At 45.9% G+C, this 21,568-nt stretch overlaps 1 protein-coding gene across 4 annotated transcripts in view; it reads right to left on the bottom strand.

Annotated features, from left to right (window-relative positions):
• NTRK3 (neurotrophic receptor tyrosine kinase 3) overlaps positions 1–21,568 on the bottom strand; it is a 178,200-nt gene that overhangs the window by 8,882 nt on the left and 147,750 nt on the right. For 2 of the 4 annotated variants that reach the window (XM_010717488.2, XM_019619511.1), the window contains exons 15-16: positions 18,510–18,753; positions 8,360–8,434 (exon numbers count right to left, since the gene is read on the bottom strand). In XM_010717488.2, coding sequence (XP_010715790.1) covers positions 8,360–8,434; positions 18,510–18,753 — 319 coding nt within the window. Of the gene's footprint in view, positions 1–5,075; positions 5,542–8,359; positions 8,435–18,509; positions 18,754–21,568 lie in introns of those variants that run through there. The other 2 variants (XM_019619510.2, XM_010717489.2) reach the window with 2 other exon arrangements.

Raw genomic sequence — 21,568 nt, 5'->3', positions numbered from 1 at the left:
TATTTCAGCTTAATTGTGTCCACACTCTGCATGTGCCCTGTACACACCATGCATCACTCTGCACGCCTGCTCTGCTGTCCTGGAATGGCAGACCTGCACCCATCGACACCCTGCACTCAACCATTTCCCCCCGGCAGCCTGCTGTCTGCTTCATGCTTCACCAGTGAGCAAAGACACTTTACAGTACGTAGAAGGTTTCAGAAGGTTTACATGGTGCAAAGTGACCTGTCACTGTGTGTCCTGCATGCCTACAGCTGCACTGGGTGTCCCGCACAGCCCAAAGCAGGGGAGATGCGGGTCACCACTGCCTGAGGGTTGGACTTGTGCAGGGAAAGGAATCAGATGTCCCCGCTGGGAGGTGATGGAAAGAGCCAGATGGACTTGTTGAGGAGCAGGGAGAGCTCCGCAGGGTTAACACAACGCTGAGATGGGGGTGAAACCTTCCTGCTGTCAGTAGGACTGTTTGGCAAGGGACTGTTTCTTCCCCCCAGACGCATGTACTGTGTTTAAACACGAGCCTAAGAATAAAGCCTGCCATTGACATTGTTTTTCCTTCCTTCATTTAGCAATCCTGTTGCTTTATGACCTGTAATTCTGAATTGCCTTGAAATCAAGTGGTGTAATTTGCAAGCAGGGACAGCGGCCTTTCTCCCCTTTCCCCTCATTTCTGCTCCACTGAGTGTGTTTTAATCCCACGGTTTCCAGCATTCCTAATGAGCCATTAACAAGCTGCCAATTACTTATGCAAATGACAGGGGGAGGGCAGAATTGGAGGGATGGCTGTAGCTAGAGGTAAATTCTGCTACCTCAGAAAGGCCTGAGATAAATCACTGCTTCTCCAAGAGCTGCCGGTACCCAAGAGTCCTCTCAGTTATATTATCTGCCATCTAAAAATGCCAGAGGTAATGCAGAGGATGGTTAAGAAAAGGGAAACAGAGGAGTAATCGTGCATCTATTTTTAATTATGTTTGCCAATAATCTATTCGGTGCGTTCCTTACCATAGCTCATTCCTCCTCTCTCTCCGCATAACTCAGAGCATCACCACCCGCTGCTAGGAGAGGGGTCTGCCAAAAATCACGATCTCCAACATGAACGTAGAACGTGGACTGTGAGGACCTCTGTGAGGACCCTCATCAGTTGAGAAGGGACAGGGGCAGAGTAACTGTAGCTTGCAAAGCAAATGGTGCCGGGCTGGTTCAGTGGGCTGCTATGCAGATGGTGACCTCAGTGGTCTTCTGCTCCACAGCCCCAATATGGGCACCACAAAACCCTTTTAAACTCCCATCACCATGTAGCCAGTTTGTCAGGCACCACATGGACTGACCAATTTGTTTCCACCAGGTAGGAGACGCCGCACGTTTTTAGGGCAGACATGCTCAAGGATGTGCCAATACCCATGAAACAGCATGGCTATCAGCTGGTTCCAACTTCAAAGGGAATCCATACTCTGCAAAGACTGCGAGTAGCAACAGAAATCATCCATGACTGATCTGCATTATCATTTTGCAGTGAGCTGGTAATACTACAAGAAGTACTTAATAGCCTAAACACTAATCAGATAGAGGCTAAGTTAAACCATCACAATGTAAGAAACACATCCATCAGGATTCTACTCTTTTAGCGACACAGAATGCAAATCAGCTCGGTTTCTGGCTCCAGAAAGTAGGAAGATTTGACCAATAAATCCTAACCTAATATAAAAATGAAGTCTCAAAGCAGCCTGAGAAACATAGCCTAGGAAATAGTACCAATAAAGTGCTTGCATGTACTATCACTCTCTAGTAAAATATTTTCAGATTGGTATCTCATAATCTCCCCTTCCATCGTCCCTCTCTCTGTCCTGACAGTGCTTCCCCTCTGGGTAACCAGTAATGCTCTTTCTCTGTAGCCAGAGCCATTCCTGAATGATGACTCTACATGATTTAGATAAAGCTCCATTACTCCATTACAACTTCTGGATGTTGGATAACCAGTTCAACTGCCTTGGCATCAATCATCATAATATTCAAAATTCATTAGGCTAGATTGTTTGGAAATCTATTTCTTGTTAATGTCAGTTTCAGTGAGCATAGGCCTGGCAGCACAGAAACACAAATTTAATACAACCCAGGGCACGGGATCTCCCAGTAGGAACAGTCCTTTTCTGCATAGGATTTGACAGCCTGCTGTTGTGCGTTGGGTGAGCATGCTGCCTGTTGGCTTATCAGGGTGCCTATACATATATATAATGGCATATAGAGATGTTAAGGGGTCAGATGCTCAGTTCTGCTCATACAAATCTTAATAGCACCTATTATAGCCAAAAATCGGGGAGAACATTTACGTGCAATCATAGTATGCAGGCACAAAAGTTGGAAATCTATTTAAAATAGAAATCTGCTCCTCCTTTTCTGAAAACATACAGTTAGATCAGAGGATGGAACCTTGGTGCTTTGCCATGACAAAAAACTTTCAGCAATGAAGTAGCTGGATCGTTCCTTCTAGCTGATTTCCTATAGGCCAGCCAAGGATGGTTTCCAGTCATGCAATCTCTAATGGCTTTTTTGGCCTGTTTAAGCAGTTGGGGTTATGGTGCTTTTCTTTGGGTACAAGTTCTCACCCTTTCACTGAATGATGGTTTCTCAGCAGGGAAATATGACAGAAATACTGAACAACTCCAGAAGATGCTTACGCTTTTCTCCTAATGAACGCAGTGCAAGCACAGATGGCATCTCACACAAACAAGTTGCAAGCCATGTTGAAATAAAGAGCTCATTATTGGAGGCTGCAGCATCACACCTACTAACAAAGTGATTCAACTTATCAGTGCCAGTGGTAAGCTGTGCTGAATGGAGAGCCACACTGCACCATAAAGACAAAGCCCAGCACCCCTACACGCAAGATTTTGGCCACTGCAGAGACACAGCGATTAGATGATGCTAAGGGCTAAACTTTCTGAGACCTAAAGACTCATTCGTGTTGTCTTGAATGTGTCCTTTCCATCCCTGCCTCAAACATTCCACCCCACTGGGCTCATTTCACAAACCCAGTAGGACACACCTGACTGTTTCTGCCATAAGATAGGACTTCCTTGCTGGTCAGCTCTCAGGCTTCTGCAGGTTTTCCTAGCAGAGTCCTCAGACATCAGCTCTCCATCAGTGTTAGCCACAAGAGGAAGGATGGAAAGGAAAACGAGTCTAAAGAAACCACTAATGTTCTGCAGTGTCTGGTAGGATGAATGACCCCTGCAGACGTATGCTGAGCAGATGGGACAGTCCTCAATTATGTAATTGCTGGAGCATCTACTCCAAGGGAAAACGTGACTACAAATACTGGGCTTAAAGCCTTGGCGGGTTTCATTGCCTCTGGATAAGCTGCTGGAGCACAAGAACATTGGATATGTGTATGCAGCACGCACAGGCAATGACATTCAAGTCTGTGTATGAAACAGCTTTACAGCCCAAAGAGAAGTGCTGGAAAAAAAAAAAAATCTGTTAAATTTCATTCTGCCATCTCTCCTTTATGAATATTGGTGGACACCAATCCAAATATCCTGGTGGCAACCCACAGCCTCCCTCAGGAAGTCATAAACAAATCTTGCTTACATGATGGAAGTTTCCTGCTTGCCACACAGCCTCATCTTCAACACATTATCTTTGTACTAACTCTTATATATTTCTCTCAATAACATACTCTAATCTTCAGGCTCACAGCTTTGCAAATATTTGCAATCAGGCAGCGTATCCCATCCTTGGAGACACTCAACATCAGGCTGGACGGGGCTCTGAGCACCTGATCAGCTGTAGGTGTCCCTGTTCAGTGCTTGGGGTTGGACCAGAAGGCCTTTTAGGGTCCCTTCCACTCAAACAATTCTTTGATTCTATGATCTCCCCACTCCGGCCATTCTTAGCCAAACTCTTTATGTACAGCTCCTTCTATCTTGCCTCAAAAATCATTTCCTTCACCCCCTCTTTGCTTCTACTTTACCTCTTCAGGGGCTGTTGAGGTTATGGCAGGGTGGTCACAATCTCACCTCAGAGCAGCATGCTGCACATCAATCAGGGCTGTCTGCTGTTTGTCACCCAAGAGGTAAAATGAGCTGCTACTGGAATTTAGGGTTGATAATCAAAATGCTCCAGATGTTTGATTTGGGTGCACGGAAAGACAAAGAATTGCAGTCCAGAGCACGTGGTCTTGCTGCCTGCCTCTTGCCCTGACCCACGGGCATCCCTCAGACACCATCCCACATACAGGACACGTCAGCAGATCCTCCATCACCAGCAGAGCTGTCTCTAATGAAACCTGGAAAGCAGCAGCAGCCATTGCTGCCATTCATCCCCAACCTCCTGCAGACTTCGCTCCTCCAAGCCCTGCTTTGAAACCTACAGTGGCCGGCCCTGCATCAGAAGTCTTAATTACACGGTAACTGGTGACCCCATAAGTACAGGGTAATCTGCTATGTAACACCACAGTAAATTATCCTGGTACTTCTCTTTTCCACCACAGCCTTCAGCAGAGATGGAAATACAGCTGGTCAAAGGGTAATTAATTATTGAGGTTCACCCAGGCCAATGAGAAGCAACCTGCAAGAGGTCATGGGCTCCGTGCAGGGCACGGGACCCGCTCAGTTGCCACCACCACAATATCACCTTACCCTGCCAATGGCACCAACTCTTTCCTCTGAATCCATCAGAAGCAGCTATGCACAGTTCCAGGCATTCACATATCACAGCTCCAGGAGAATCAACACAGAGCCCTGCACTCCTGCTCCCCATCACAGGATGCTTCACTCAACTGCTGCTGGGGGCTGGAAACTGCCTACTGACCTCTGGGATCTTTATGGCAATGGAATATATTTGCATACACTCTAGACCTGCTGACATCTTTCCCACTGAAGAGCTTCAGGCTTTTATAGCAACCACGGCAATGATTTCTAGATTGTAGACTAATAAAATACGTTAATTTGTTAGGAGCATCGAGGTGGGCAGTGCATGTGTCTTATGACATTTAAACATTGATCAGAGGGAAAGAAAAAAAAAAAAACTTTCTGAGCAGATTTCTTTACCAAACAGGTGCACTGAAATCGAATGCCAAAATCCCGTGCTGGTACCCAGATCAGCTCTGACACCTCCCACCCATGCCTGTTTCACTTGAATAGCTGCCAAGTTAAATAAGCAAATGTGGTTTTGTCAAGTGAGACCTCCTCCTGAGCAGCTCCAGCAGTTTATGCTCCATCCAAGCTTGGATGGCTCTTCATGTGCCATTGCTCTCTGTTGTCTGGGTCAGAGCTAATGAGTGCTGATGCTTTGGAGTGAACAGGACCGCACCGAATGAAGCGGGGGCATCTGAGAGGACAGACACCTTTACTGCCTTTGCAGCTTCATGGGTGGAATTTTATTCTGGCTTTTGTCACACTTTCTGTGTGCCCCTGGGCAGTGCAGCTGATAGCTCTGTGCTTCCCTTCCTAACCTGTAAAACGGGGCATTGCAGTTTGCTGGCTTCACAGAGGTGCTGTGCAGGTAATGGCTTGTACAATAAAGCAATAAGTGGCATGAAGAAGCCTGCCAAGAAGTAGAAAAATAGACAAATGTTTAGCTCAGGTTTAGTTATGCTTTGCAAAGGAGACAGAGGGTTACACAATGAATATTACAGAGAAGAATAGAAAGAAGTTCTTTCGTTCTACAAGCATTTCTGCCTCGTACCTTCACCAGATCGTACAAGATTAATGGCAGGCGATGATGTAAAGTATGTCCTACACGGCAGAGACACAAAGTGTGAGCTAAGGCCCCGCTGTTGTCATTACCTGACCTTGCATGTTCTCTTTTGCAGCCTCAGCATTTCTTGTGGATAGTATTTCTGGGCAGTTATTTTAAGAAAACTGTGTTAAATTTCTTGCTCCTGTGCCAGGTACCTGCTGTTCAGTGAACAGGCCATGACTAAGCATAGGCTGGAAATTAGAAGGATCTACAAGTTAAAGCAATGAGATTCTGGGGCTGTTTTCCCTGAGGAGCGCATTTAATTGAGGCGCTTGATTATGAAAAAAAGATAAATCTGAAGTGATTGATGCAACGGGGGATTGGATTTGATGATCCAGGGAATCCCTTCCAGGCCTCTCTACTCCTAATGAATTTATTTTCTAAGGGCGGGGGTGGTGGCAGAAAACAGCAGGATGTATAGATGCCTGCTGATGGCAAGTGGGTCTCCAACCCCAAATGCGACCACTTCCCATCATCAAGAGGGGGGAAAAGAGCCCTCTCCAGGTTCTGACTATCCTGAACAAAACAAAGGAGGTGGGTGCCAGGATCCTATCTACTGAGGACTTCTAAGATCAACTTGCTTTGAACCAGCACAGCAAACATCTCAACATTCAGGTTCCCTGTGTATTACCACTGTACTTACCTGTCTCCCAACACCATAACAACTGTGTTCCTTACAACCTTTGCCTTTAATTTATTTATTTATTTTTTTTAAAAGTACATATCTCTTCAGTGAAGATGAGATTACTTTTTTAAGACTAGGAAACAGACACACTGAATTTTCTATGGTTGCAGGACATTCATACAACCCACAGCCCAGACCAAGGCTGGGATGCCACTTCTTCCTTCCCATGCACCTGAGGCCGCCCTTCTCAAACAGGAATAGAAGAGCAGAAAGTGTTTTTCAGCAGAAGTATTCTGCAGCCTGGAATTTCCACCCTCTATCAAGCCAAAGGACTTGAGCCTGAGGCATCTGAGGCACAGTGCAAGGTTGTTTCAGAAGGGATGCAGAAGAAAAGTGGTTATGTTCCTTTTCCCCCTTGAATAGTTATAATTTTTAATTGCTGTTTGCTAATAAGTTAAAGTGCTGTGATTTCTTCAGGATCAAATGGTGCACAACAAGCTAAGGGAGTTTATTAATTAGCATGCATTCAAGGCTGGGGAAAAAATAATAAAAGCAACACGGCTGTAGATGGTAGCTATAAATATGACATAAGCGTGACCTGCTGTGACATTTTAGCCAAGGGGAAGCTGTCACAGTAACACTGGCCATGCAACTCTGAGAGGGGGGAGAAATCTGCAAAACGTGGCTGTTCACAGGCATGTGCTGCACAGCTCTAGGGCCTGATCCTGTACGTAATAGGAGGTACAGCAATTCTGGGTGCCTTTGCCCCAGGTTTCCCTAGGCATCGCTCACACAATGAGTGCGAAGTCCAGTGGTAAGTGGCTGCAGGATCAGATTTGCAGCGTGCCGAGCATTTTGGATGAAAAGAGCTATAAAGAAGTCACATATTATTATGTCGCATTGCAAAGGTCAACTCTGGTATTTGTTCTGCCATAAGAACATGATTGAAAGGCAAAAAAAAAAAAATAGTGTCAGGGCACAGAGGGAAATCGTTTTTTAAGAACTGCCTTCCAGGCTGAGGATACAAAATTACATCAGAGCTTAGAACTAAATTCCCATCCACACCCTGCAATTCAATTTTGCTTTAGAAAGGGATAAATGTAACAAAAATCACCTTTTGGTGGCACATCATCTTACCCACTGACATATCCCCTGTAAAAATCAGCGATAACTAAACTCACACCCTGACACGATTACAGCAGAGCCCTGCTCTGGCACAGGGAAGACATTGAGAAGTAATGTGGGGAACCATCTCATCGCACTCTGCAGTGTCTTTGAGTGGATTAGCTCAATTCCAAACAGATTCAGCCACCACCTCGGCCAACACACGTTCCTTTGTTCAGTGCTCCGGCAGAACCCAACTCAATCTCTGTACACCAGTTGAGGGAGGAGAGCGGTGGGACCGGGATGCTTTCACAGTCCACTCAGTTACAGCTCCAAGCTGCTCAGATACAGATTGCTGTGTCTAGACTAGCAAATAAAAGGCACTAAGGCTGGTAATGCAATGGTCCAGCTGTTTAAATGGACAGGTTTTGGGTCATGCCAATTCAACAGCATCCAAGCTATTGACGAGGGAACACGTGAGCAGGGGTGACAGGTTGATGTTGGACTATGTGATCTTATTGGTCTTTTCCAACCTTATTGATTCTATGAGTCAAGAACCCCTACTGGGTGGAGCAAACACCATCCTGCTCAGAGGCAGGAGAGGTTTAGCTGCATAGAGATAAACAAGAAGACATCCCAAACCGTTCACTAGTGCAGACACAGCCAGAACACCCATGGAGGAGGGTTGCACTGAGTACTTTTGCATTCATCCCACATGCCCTCTCCATACAGCCAAGCTCCGGAGAGCTGCTGCAGGAGAGAAGCGTCAGCAGTTCCCCTTGCAAACGAGAGCCCGTGGGCTGCCAAACACACTGGACCCAACCTAGTCCCAAAGCCCCACGTGTCATTCCATGCCCCAGTGGCACAGTCCCCCACAGGTCAGGATCCACTCACTGTTGCAGCTGCCGGCGGTGCCAGTCTGTGTCGCTGCCACGCTGCGCTGAGCTGGCCCTTCGGACGCGGCCCTTCCTGACAGTGAATGGGTGAAAACAAGGGAAGGAGACAAACAAAAAGAGAAGGGGAGGGTGAGAGAGGGAGGGAGGGATGGGGGTGATGAAGCGAGGGGACAAGAAGGGAAAGGGTATGTCTTTAACTGAACCATATGCCTTTCACTGGCTGCAACACCCCAATGCTCCGCAACCCTATGAGGGTGCGGGATGGGTGAGATCCCGTGGCTGCTGCCAGCCGCACCCCACACTGTCACCTGCATCAGTGCAGAGGGAGGGTAAGGGACGAGTGCTGAAGCTGGGCAAGAGCCAAGGGAGGCTCTGGCTTCCTCAGACATCTCCCTGCCAGCCAAGCTCCATCCCCGGTGGTCCTGAGTATCTTTCTCCACAGCGAGAAGAGCTGGAGAACTTTTAGGATGCATGAGTGGTTCCTGTGGATCTACTACTTCAGCATCTGGTTCCTCATCCATCGCCAGTCATGGCACAAGGACCTGTCCAACTCAGCCTGCAGAAAAATCCCAAGCCCGATGTCTTAAGTAGCCAAGCAAAATGGCATCTCTAGCCCAACATCCCCATGAAGCACCTGGTACGTTATTCTACACTTCTTCGAAGTACTCTGTCCCATTAGTACTGCTGGAGAGAAGAAGAAAGGGCCTTATCCCACATCTTCCAATCACCCACAAAACTGCCAGCTGAACCCTAGGAAGGGATAAGGAAAGCGGAAAACACAGCTCTACATTTTCTGCGTATCAGTGCAGGAAGATCTGGGGAATGGGAAGGAGGAAAAGGGTCAGGGATTTCAGCGCACAAATTAAAAGTGAATGACTAGCAGAAGGTCTGCTGGCTTTTTAGTCAGATCTTTGTGTTCCCACCAGGACAGAAAGGAAACAAAATCCTAAGATGAAAGCACAGTGGTCTGGGGGGAGACTTCTGGCTGCAGTCCTTAGGAGCTCAGGCTGACAGCTGCCCAGGGAAAATCAAAAATACGGGCTTAGGGTGTGCCTGGCTAGTCATCACCCCGGGTGCCTTCCCACCCTTCTCCAGAGGTGAAAATTGAGCTGCTAAATGTAGCTGACAGCTCTTTATGCTTAGGGAATTGCCCCGTGACTGACTGATTCGCCTCCCTCCCCAAGAAGTTGAGGTAGGAAATGGGTGGGGGAAAGGCCTAGCAAATTGTTTCATGATGGTTGTTTAAATTGCCTCTGCATTATGGCATTACAGTTAGAGGGGGAAAAAAAGAAAAAAAAGAAAAAGATCTCTCGCATAAATCCACATCCTAAAGCCAGCTGTGGCAGAGGCATGGACACTGGGAGGAAGCAGAGCAGATGAAGTCATCAGCAGTGGGAAAAAAACATCAATATAATATAGTGCAGAACAAAGCAAATTCTACCTCAAACACAGAGCTGAAAGAGAAACATCTTCCCCTGTCAGGTCTATTACCATGCATTTATTCCAATAACAAATAACTAACCCAGAAGTAACCCAAACCTGATTTATTCCTCCGTCTAAATAAATATGAAGAGGCAGCCGAATCTGACTCTAAAAACCACTGATCTCATATGTTTTTCTTCTATGTATTGGAAAAATTAGGAGTGGAGTTTCTGCCTTGCTGCCAGGGGATGCTGGCAAAGCATTTGAGCTATAGATATTGTATCTTGTCACTAATGACTGCAGGGAACTAAAAGGGATTTGGATTTTTTTTTTTTTTTAAAGCTTCACATTAATTGATAATTTGGTCCCAGAATCCACAGTGGAACACAGGATTTACTATATTGGATCAGTCTAGTGGCCCATCAAATCTGGCGTCTTGCCTCAGTGATGCTCAGAAAAATTATCATCCGTTGTCTTTGCTTGTAAGGTTGCTGGCTGTTTCTGTAAGGCCATACAACTGCAACAGAGGAAAGGCCTTCCAGGCCATTTTAAGACCCTGAAACATGGGTTTGTAATAATTCCTCTATTACATCTTTTCTCTTTTAAAGCAAGGAAGAAACTCTGATGGCAAACATTTCCAACAGACACGCTGCTGCTGCTTTTCCTCTTGGTCGCCACAGCTCGGAGAAGGTGAACTTGTGTTATCAGAGGGCAAATAAATGAAAACACAACTGGGGCCAAGAGGAGAGTGAGATGCCTTGTACTGAGCAGAACAATATTGATTAGGCAATATAAAGATTTCACTCACTAATTCCTTTAGCAATCTTATCATGTGTTGCCCACATAATTGAATGGGAAAGAGAGAGGTGGAATCACTTAAGCGTTCAAAGCTCAGCACACACCAAGAAAAGATTCCTGTTTTGTGTGTGCGCGCAATTTTGTGCATCGTTGCCCCTTGATTGTACATTGAACATGCTCTCTTTGACAGCCTAGTCCTAAACAGCTTGTTTATTAAAGACAGCTGCTTGCAAATAGGGGCTTTCTCCATCCAGCTGGCGAGGAGAAGGAGCTCTCTGTGACTGAGAGAGAGGTAGGACTATGGAACAGGGAGGAAACTGGGGTGGAAGCCCATGGGAGTCCTGACCATGCAGGAATCAAGGAGAAAAAGAAACGTTTTTTTTTTTTCTTCCATGTAAATAAATTAATTAAGCAGTCTTCAGTTTGCCTTGAAGTGCAGCCTGCCACATTGGGGAAAACCTTTAAGTCTTCCTTGTTTGAAAAGCCACTACTTCACATGATACATTGAGGAAAATAAATAAATAAAAAGCATGCCAAGACATAATTTATCCATACTCCCACTAAACTAGCCTATAACTTCTCTGCCTCCAGTTCTCTCACTGATTGCACTGAGGGTTGGGGCTGCTCCCCACCTCTCCCAACCAATTTGTGATCTCATGACCGCCCCAATGCAAGGAGAGCTGGGCCATGGTCCTGCAGGTGGGAAGGTAGGAGAAGGCCACTGAACAGCTGGGAAGCAACAGGGAAATGGGTCCAACAACATAAACAGGAGAAGATAAATCTCCCTTAGATGTCAGTGCTTCTTCCAGAGTGCAAAGCATTCTTTTTAGTATATCCAAAAACCATGGTTACTGGTGCACCTGGGGCTAGAATAATGCAGCTGGCTGGCATTTAGTTGTCCACCTTCTGCTCTCACTTACACCTTAGTAAAGCCCAGGAACAGTCACCTCTTCAGGACTGCCCCATACAAAACCTTCCCTTGTTCCTGGTGGCAACCCAGAGGAGCATATTCTGGCTGGATTTCCATCAAGGGAGACTGTCTGACTTTTTTCTGTTTATCACAGTTTTTCAGCTAATTTTCTGAATATGAGCAGGAACAGCAGGAAGAATGGAGCACATTACAAGCAAGCAATAGGTGGATATTTACTCTTGGATGGGTCTATTATATGGATGAGTCTTTTGGATAAGTCTACTGAGTCAGGCTCTGATCTGTCTGGAGACATCCCTGGTCATTGCAGAGGAGTTGGTCTAGGCAGCTTTTAGAAGTCCCTTCCAACTCAAATGATTCTATTACTCAAAAACAAACAAACAAAAAAACTACTCAAGGGTAGGTTAATGTAATGCTATAACATAATGGAAAGTACAGCTACAAAGTCTTCAGCTACAGCAAATGAAGACAAGCCCAAACGCAGCAGCTACAGATACAGAAACAAAGAAAGAAAATTTGCCTACCTTTAGAAGACCTCAGGTACACAAGGGATCTCCACTGCCAACCCTTAAATGAGGTCTGGGAAGGGGTGGATCCTGGTTCCAGCCCTTCTGGTCACTCAGGTGCATTTCGTTATATGCACCTGAGATCCCCTGGGTTGGCCCTGCCTTCCCACCAGGTGCTCAATCACTGGTTCAAGCTGTGACTTAGCATTTCTGCTACAGTTAGGTTGACAAGTGATTTCTTTCACCTGTCTAGATCTGCTTGCTGTGTTTGATAGCACCTAACAGATTATTTTGCTTCCACAACTGTTCAGTCCCTTTTTCGGTCCATCTCAACTGCTGGCACCTACCATGTCCTAGGACAAGGAGTTCCAGCACTTCACTACCCACTGTAGTACCTCCGTTTGACACCATGAACACCAGCAACTGTCTTAGATCAGGACATACGGAACAATGAACCTCAGTCCAAAGCTCTGGAAAATGGACTGGGTTTGGATTGAAAGATCATACATTTGATTAGCTCTTAGTGAGTGTGTGAGGGCTTAGGGGACACATGGAGAGGTTAAACGTTTGGGTGAACATTGAGACTATATTAAATAAAATATCTGAGCCAAATGACTTGCAATGCAGCAGCAACGTATCCCAGCCAGGAGAAATGGTGAGCATGGAGGTCAAGTGCTGTGGCAGGAAGTTTTCCCAAAAACAAACTGCTCTTTTGTTCCTTTGCTTCAAAGAAGATGTCAGTAGATTCCAAGAGCTCTTTACCTGCCATATCCCCTCATTACTGAAATGAGATAAATGGTAACAGCATGAAAACAGCCACTGAAGCAGGAGAAAGACAGGTTGACAGTGAGGAAAAGGGAGGGGAGACAAGGTGCAGGCAGAGGGCTTGGCAGGGTGGAGAATGAGGGCAATTACCATTTCTGAGAAAATGCCAGAAATACAACACAATCTAATTTCCCCAATTAATTCCTCTGCACTTGAGCTGCTTTGTGTGAAGGACTCTTCATGTTTCAAACAGGAGGAAGGGAGGGGTGGGGGAACAGAGACTCTTCAACGTTTGTTTTTCCCTCAGTGTAGGAACAGGCAAGAGTTGAGGAAAAACGTCTGCCTAAAACACAAGATGATGTTACATCTTCCTTCCAGGAGATAAGGAACTGTGCCACAAATTCAATTTGCAGAGGTTTTTATAGGAGCCACGGAGATGCCAGAGACCAGCACATTCAATACCACACTGATTTTCCTGCACGCAGAGCAGACGACGATGAGCACAAAGACACTTATCCCATGCCCCCACAGCAGAGTGGTTCCCCCACCTCCCCTCTTTCTAGTCTCACCGCTACTTAAAGGGAAATTGGCTCTTTTGCCCCCAAAATGTTAACTGGAGCAGCTGTAAGCCTCTGTGCTGCGAGCCACACACCTCGTGGGACATACAGAAGGAATGATCGCCATGAGAACAAGGACAGAAATAATGAATTGGGTTGGGAGGAAGGGGACATAGGAGTAGACAGATGCTATAATATTTCCAATAGTATATGCAGACTCCTGCACATAGTAGGAGTATGGCCCTGCCCAAGTGGCCCATCTGAACCATCACTAGGTGTCTGCAAGGAAGATCTCCAGGTCACTCCAGGATTTCCCTGTTCTTACTTAAGTATGATCTAGAGACAGGGCATGCCCTTCATAATCTTACCTAGTACCTAGGAGAAAATGATGCTCTTTCACCTCTAAGTCTCTCCTTAATGTAACGTATATTTACAGATATGAAACCGTCCCAACACTCTGTGAGATAGGAGGGAGAGAGAGTAGCACACTGTATTTCATAGAGCCATAGAATCATAGAATGGCTTGGGTTGAAAAGGACCACAGTGACCATCTGGTTTCAATCCCTCCCTGCTATGTGCAGGGTTGCCAACCACCAGACCAGGCTGCCCAGAGCCACATCCAGCCTTGCCTTGAACACATCCAAGGATGGGGCATCCACAGCCTCCTTGGGCATTTTCCACGTGAGAAGAGGCAGAAGAGATAAAAGCAATGATTAACCATTTAGTATCTGCATAGCATTTACCTGCTGGAAATTGACCTTTTGCTGGAAGCTGAATGCAGTACATGCATTGTACCTTTTTCACAAGACTCCTCTCCGCTATCTGTGCTGCCAAGGACTGAGTTTGCCTTCTTAGAATCATAGAACCTCTTGGGTTGGAAGGGACCGCAAAGATCATCTAGTTCTTTAACCCACTGACATTGAAGCATTGAGTCTCTAAATCTGCTTTCATTGCAAGCCTCGCCTATTAGTCTTATCAACCATGCTGAATGAGTCTCCAAAGGAACATGAACCGGGCAGCTGTTAAACCTCACTGATCTATTACTTGCATGGAAACTTCACTGGATAAATAGTTGACTGCAGCCCAGGAGAAAGAAAACAGTTTTGATCTCCAGGGGATAAGAAATAGAGAAAGAGTTGGTCTAGATGAGAGAAAGAATCTGACAGTGAGCACTGAAAATTATCAAAAATATGTTTGTTTTTGTTTTTAAATCTGACCATATTAAGAAAAGAGAAGAAAGAAAATGTTTGCAGAGTAAACCTTCACGCTTCAGAGGAGGAGGCATCTGCCAGAGGAATCTTAGACTTTTTAAAGAACGCTGACCTAAGGCCAAAGTCATAGCAGAAATGTTGTTTTGGCACCAATGGTCTAAGGATGGGAGAGCCAAGGTTCATAGGAAGAGATATTAATCTTTTATTAAATCAACTGATATCACCGCAAAAAAAGGAGGAAAAAAAAAAGACTCAGAGAGGAATTGTGTGTCTAAAATGTTCTTTTCTTCCCCCTCCAACAATATCAGATGTTTAATAAAAGATATTGCTTCTTCCTGTAAACCTTGTCTCTCCCAAATCCAATGAGCACTCCATAGTGTTGAAAATGCAGAAGTCTTCAGTGCATTTTTTTATTGTGTTTTTAGCTCTGTGTTGTCAGAAACTTATTTTCAGAGCCATGTGCACTTTTTTGTTGTTTTTTTTTTTACTAAGCAGGTGTCCTCCTCATGATGAACAGCAACCTGGAGCACATTCAGGACAGACCTCTGCAAAAGGACGGTGCTCAGCTCCTGAGGGGTGTCAAGCCTGGGCTTTGGGGCAGGATGCTAGAGGGGTAGGACATAGCAGAACTGGACAGAGGGATGTCTTCATGAGATTCAGTGCCTGCATTAATCCTTCCTCTAGTCAACCCATGTCTTTGCTGCTGATGTCCCACCCATGACAGCATGTAACCTTGGAATTTATTAAGGACTGCTGACTAGGATTTAAGGCTGCTCTCTTCTAAAGATAAAGAAATACTGCCCTTTCCTTGAGTGGCTGCCAAATGACTTTGTTTGGCAGCTGGATTACTCATTCCGGAGGAAGAAAGGGAACTGATCTTGGTCCTGCTCCATGGGCAGGCACCAGATGTGCTCAGTGTGACTGGGGCACAACTTCCCTGACCCACAGCATCCCACCACCTGGTGTCACAGTCCTGACCCATCTCTAGAAAGTCACTTGCTCACATGTTTTCTAGAAGGAAAACAAGCGGGAAAAAACTCCTTCCGAACCTTTTATCTCCCTTACAGACCTATCTCACCTTGCATTCCTATACAGACCTAAATGAAAGATCGCATGGCACATTACACAACACATCCCAGAAATGTTCCTTCAGCATCCCTGACTTGTCACACAAGGGTGGGCTACTTCTCCCAGCCTCCCCTATACCTCCACCTTCCTCCGCTTTCTGACCTGATGCCATTTCACTTCTCCCCTGCCTACATCTCCACAACCATCAGGGATCTGATGCACAAGGAAAAAGATGCACCTGTGTTCAGGCAGAGCATGGAGACCCTTGGAGAGAGACGAAACAAACCTCTCTGCTGCTTTTGTTACTCAAATGTTTCCAGTACCCAAATGTGTGACAGGAAATTAAGCAATTCACCTTTGTAAAGCACTTCTGCATCCCACAAATGCAGGAGGCAGATGGTGTTTTTCCTTTGTTTTAAAAGATAAAAAATGGGAAAGAGATTAAATGCCTATGAATTAATCATCGGCCTGGAACACACTCATATACCCACGTGCCAATCTATCCGTGCTCGTAGGGCTTGGGCAGCAGCAAATGCAGGGACCCTATCAGAATGAGATCCTCCAGACATGTCATTTGTGGTCAGATTTGAGTGTAATCCTCCACTGTGTACCCAGAAGATTATATTTAGTGGAATCCTCCCTAGGCTGCAGCTTGGGCACGCTGTATCACCTGAAACAGAACTTTGCTCCAGGTTTCGCCTCTGGGAATGGCAGGTTGTGTCAACAGCAGAGATGTTGTGCACAAACATCGAGAAGCAGTCCTGGGAGTTTTACCACTTTGGCTGTGGATGTGACCAGGGACTGCAGAAAGGAGTTTCAAAGCTTAACTCTACAGCCACATCTCCACCTTCCATGGGGGAGGACCAGGAGAAGTCTGGTTCTAACGCTTGAGGTCATTTGTTTTCACTCTCTATTCAAAAACCCTCACTCAGGGTATCTTGGTGGGTTTTGTGAGGGGCCTGTGTATTTGAAAAGACTGTCTCAGGAGCCTTGAAGAGACAGCTTTCCTTGCCAGAGATGCTGGGAATTAAAATGGTGAGGAATACAGAGCAGAAATGCACTACTGTTAGTGAAACCAAACTGCTTATCTTACCCGTGTTGCAGGAGAAAGTAAATGATTCTTCATAACGAAGTAAATATAAGTAATCAAAACCGTAATTTCCTAGGATCTCTCTCTGGATAGCAACAGAGAAAAGGTCTCCATGTATGCAGAGGACTGAGTTGGTGATCTGGAGTTCTAAAAGTATCACAAGTCTGATAAGCAGGATAAACCAGTTATTGCTTTGGTCACACACAGCAATTTGTGTGAACAGAGAGAAGTCCACTAACAGAGCCTTATGACATGGCATGAGAGAGCACAGAGCAACCACGGCAAAGCACTTTGCACAGACAGGACGAGGTCTACAGGACACCACAGAGAAGACAAATCCCACTATGGTGAGCTGGCCTATGAAGATCTCTGCAGTTTGTACTTCTTGGGGGCCCTCCCATCCAATGCTCATTTGCTGAAGGACCCAAGCAAGTGCATGGGTGATCTCACAAGCTGCTTTTCATCTTCCCCTGGGCACTGCTTTTCCCTACTCACTATCTACTGATGTTTCTGCATTGTTGGGACTGTAGCTACTTCATGACTGCCCAGTCAGTCCACTGAGACCTTTTCCCAACGTGGGCTTTTGTGCTGCACAGGGAAGATTGGTTCCCTCACTAGTAATTAAACTTAGTCATAAGGCAATGCCCTGGCCTTGGAGAGATGACATGCCTCAGCAGAAACCTTATCATCTTTTTTTTTCCTTCCCAGCTCCACTTTGCAACTTCCTATCACATAAAGAAAACCTCTGCCATCAGATCAAGCCCACAGGTCAACCCTTTCTTAGGTAACTGATAAAATTCGGCCTCAGAGCCAAAAATCTGCACTGTAACCAGAAATAAACCAGCCTTACACCAAGCACCAGGCAAAAATCTCTGCTCTTTCTCCTGAAAAGCCCTTCTCTGCTGGTGGGTGGCCCAACCACAAACCCCTACACTGTTGTGCTCCGCACACTTTGTACATTCCACTTTCTCAAGCTGAGGAAGAGTAAGAAACATGCATTCTTCCCAGGGACGCTGCCATCCCGGGCAATAGGGCAGTGCAGCTGGAGACAAAGGCAAGGGGACATAACGAGCATAAATCACAGAAGATAAGGCTGGAAAGACATTTCTGACTCACTGAGTCAGTCCCCAGAGACTAGTGCAGGATTAGCCTCTGCACTAAGCCCAGGCATTTTTATCTAGTTGTTTCCTGGACTTCTTCAATGACAGGCCCTCAGCAACCTACCTCTGGCAAATTATTCCATTGTCTAAATGATGTCCCTGCTGGAAAAAAGTGTTTTTGAGGTTGAGCTGAAATTGCCTATTATTTCCTTTTCCATATTTTATGCACTTATCAGTCAGTCTTTCAGTTGCCTTTTCTCTAGGTCCCTGTATTAAGTTTCTTTAATCTAACACAAGAGGTCACAGCCTGTAGTCTTTTAATCATCTTTGTCACCCTCTTTGGATTACCTCCAATTTATCAAAGTCTTTGTAAAAAGGAGGAAGAAAAATAGGAAGGAAGGAAGATCAGGATGACATCAGAGTCATCCCAAAGTGTGTGACTGTGCTGGGGTATCACGGGGAGTTCTTGTGTGTAGGCATCTGTATGGATGTCTGAACTACAGGCGTGTCCAGGACCAAAAGGAGTGAGGACAATGGTCTGGGGATCAGGCAAACACAAGTGTGCCTGATGGACATCTGTGTGCATGTTTCATTGAGGGAATAAGCAAATGAGTGAGCCCAAGAGCTCCAAAAACTGATTTACTGTCACATTTCCTAGTCTCCCTTCACTCTGAGCATTGGATGGCCACTGGAGCTGCCTTACCCTGTAGTAATCAGTGCTGTAGACATCTCTTGACATCCCAAAGTCTCCAATCTTCACCAGCAGGTTGGCTCCGACCAAGCAGTTCCTGGTGGCCAGGTCTCTATGGACAAAGTGCTGGGAGGCAAGGTACACCATTCCAGAGGCGATCTGGCTAGCGATGTGGAGCATCTGGGATAGCCCTAGCTCCCCTTTGGCTTGTCGAGGCTGCCCATCCACGAGGATCATAGCATCTGGGCCATGTGCCCTATAAGGAGGAAGAAGCAAAAAGCATAGAGTTGGGTCTCAAAAGTGACCAGGAGATAGGAATCCCATATGGTTGCAGCTCCTGCTGGGGTGGGGACTGGCCCCCAGCTCTGTAGTGTGAGCATGTGCACACAGCTCCAGAGGAAAGAAAAAAGAAAATCTTACAGAACAAGAGGTTGGGTGAACATTTGGTGGGGTGAGTAGGTGCCATACATCCTTCTATCCTTACTCTTCTCCAAGAAACCTCTTATGGCCACAGGTGAAAGACAGTCTGCTAGGGCAGAGCGACCAGTGGCTTGATGCACCGTGGCCATTCTACTCTCTGGCAAGACCTGTGTAAAATGAATTGGCTTCCAGATATCTACATGTTTGCTGTAGTTAATTCTTATACCTTGAAAACATTCCCAGGTGTGGAGCTATCATCCTCTTTTCTTCCCCAGCCATCATATTTGTTGCTTACTTTCTCTATTAATCCCATACAGCCTCTTCTGTTCCATCCGCACACCTTATCACCAAACAACCTCCTCTCATTTGATATACCAATACAACCAGAGGTCACAGGCAAGGTTTCAGAAGAACACCAGCATCCCTGGAAAGTATCCTTTATACCCTAAGCTGTCCCAGAGGTAACACAGGTGCTGTAAACTCTGAAGACACAAGCAGAGGTGCAGGGGTAATGTCTGAATGTCAGCAGATGGAGAGAACATCCTGGACAATGAAAGGCAACATTTTGCTGAACAAAGTGCATTGTAAAGGCAGGACTTGAGGTCAGGGTCACTCCTGTCCTGTCCCCCTTTAAATCCTCTCCCTAGCTGTGTACCAGCCTATCCTTGCTATGCTCCCTCTGTGATGTCTCTTTCCCCAATGGAGCTCACACTGCTGTAGCCTCTTTGAAGGTGGAATAACAAAAGCCCTCATATTTAGGGAAAAGCAAGAGATTTTGCTGTGACTTTCCTCCTCGTGACTAAGATGCAGTACAGCATCTCCTCTGAAGCTTTGAAACTGTTCTCACTGAAATAGTTCCTGGCATTTCACCCTGTTGTCAGCCCTGCAGAGAGCCTACAAATTAAAATGCACACACAGAGCTTTCCCTCCTTCTTGATATAGGAGGACACAAGACCCAATTTTTTTCTCTCCTTTGTTTCCTGATTACCCTGTTGGGCATAGGGCAAACCAAGGAATCCAGACATTCAGGGTCCAACCCATAGTTTTTGCTGCTGTGTTCAGTTCTCTCCTGCTGCCCTGCCACCAGGAACACAGCCCCAAGGGTTCTCACCTGCCATCTCCTTCCAGAACAGCTGGAAGGGGAGAGGAAACCCAGAAATGAGGGCTGAGGGGCCAGGAGGGTTTTTGGAAGCAGTGAGTGTGGGATGGGTAGGACAAGGAATGGTTTCTAAAACCATGCTGGACATTTTATACCAGACATGCCTTGCAGTTACACCGTATTTAACTGTGGATGATACCTGGTGTCATCAAGAGTAACTATTCCAAGATGAGAAGTGAAGGACATAATACCATCTCGTTACTGCCACCTTTTTCAAATATAGTAATTACCCCCAAAAAACTGTCTGCATCCGATGGGAACAGGTCATGTTTAAAACATGATCAGCCAACACCCTCCTTTCACTGAGTCCCTCTACATCTTACTATACAGGATTTATCCATGTATGCCCTGCGTAATACATATTCCTTCCTCCCCTCCTCCATCCCACATGGGTATAGTTCTGAAGGAAGGAGCATAAGCCTGCTCCTGAGATTAACTGGGGGGATAGTAGTGCATTTAGTTGCATCAAGAAGATGTAGGGAATACAAAAAGAAGCTGCCCATCTCTTCTTGGAGCAAGGGGTTTGCTTCAGATTTACGCCAAGATCATAAGATTGGCTGGTGCCTGACAAAGAAGCGTGGCTTTTGGTTGTTTTCTTGTTCCTTTTTTGTTCTTTCTTAGGGCGTGGTGGAGGCTTTTGTCAATATGAGGAAGAAAATAACCTATGTGTGTGTACTGAAGGGAGGAAGTGATGGAGATATTTGGTGAGGCGAGAGGGAATGCAGTTGTTCCAGACCTTGAGAATGGGATCTGAATGCTCAGAAGCCCCCACTCCATGAATGTTGGCCCTAGAAATGCTGTGCTTCAGCAGTGCTGTGTCTGTATTTCTCCAGAGCCCCAGTAAAACCTACTATCCACCAAGGGAAACCTGAATCCTGCATCACCCTCTTGACTCCCTTGCAGCTTCCATCCTGAGTCCGACCTGGCCAAAAATGTCATCCATCCAGAGCATGAAACAGAGGATGACCTATAAGTTCATATTCAGTCTGCCTCTACTATGCCAAGTTGAGGGGGGAAATCAGTGCAGGTGTGTTCGCAGCTCTGCCACTGTCCTGTGGATGCTTCATGAGAGCTGCAGACAGCTTGGCCCTGCTTGAAAGAATCACAGAATGACTTGGGTTGGAAGGGACCTTAAAGATTATCTAGTTCCAACCTCATTGTTGTCCACAGGCAGGGTCGCCCATGGGGTCCTTCCCCACAGCCCTTCTGGTGTAGGTGATTGCTTCAAAATGAAAACTTCAGGAAAAGATCTGTTTCCTTGTTTTCCTTGGTCAGAAATGGGTTGTGATGATGGAAATATAAGCACAGCATATATCCCGGCCCCAAACCTAGATGTGATGTGCTCGAGCTTCCTGTTCCCACTGCAATCATGCTCACACTTAGCAGTCAAAGCAGGAAAATATCAAGGGTCCAATTTTGTAAATACTGGGAAATAAACCTACTAATTATTTCAAGAGGTAAGTACCACTCCACTTGCATGCAGGTTCCTCAG

This window comes from Meleagris gallopavo, chromosome 12 (assembly GCF_000146605.3).
Source record: "Meleagris gallopavo isolate NT-WF06-2002-E0010 breed Aviagen turkey brand Nicholas breeding stock chromosome 12, Turkey_5.1, whole genome shotgun sequence".
NCBI lineage: Eukaryota > Metazoa > Chordata > Aves > Galliformes > Phasianidae > Meleagris > Meleagris gallopavo.
The sequence above is the reverse complement of the archived record's forward strand: the minus strand, read 5'-3'. Positions and strand labels throughout refer to the sequence as shown.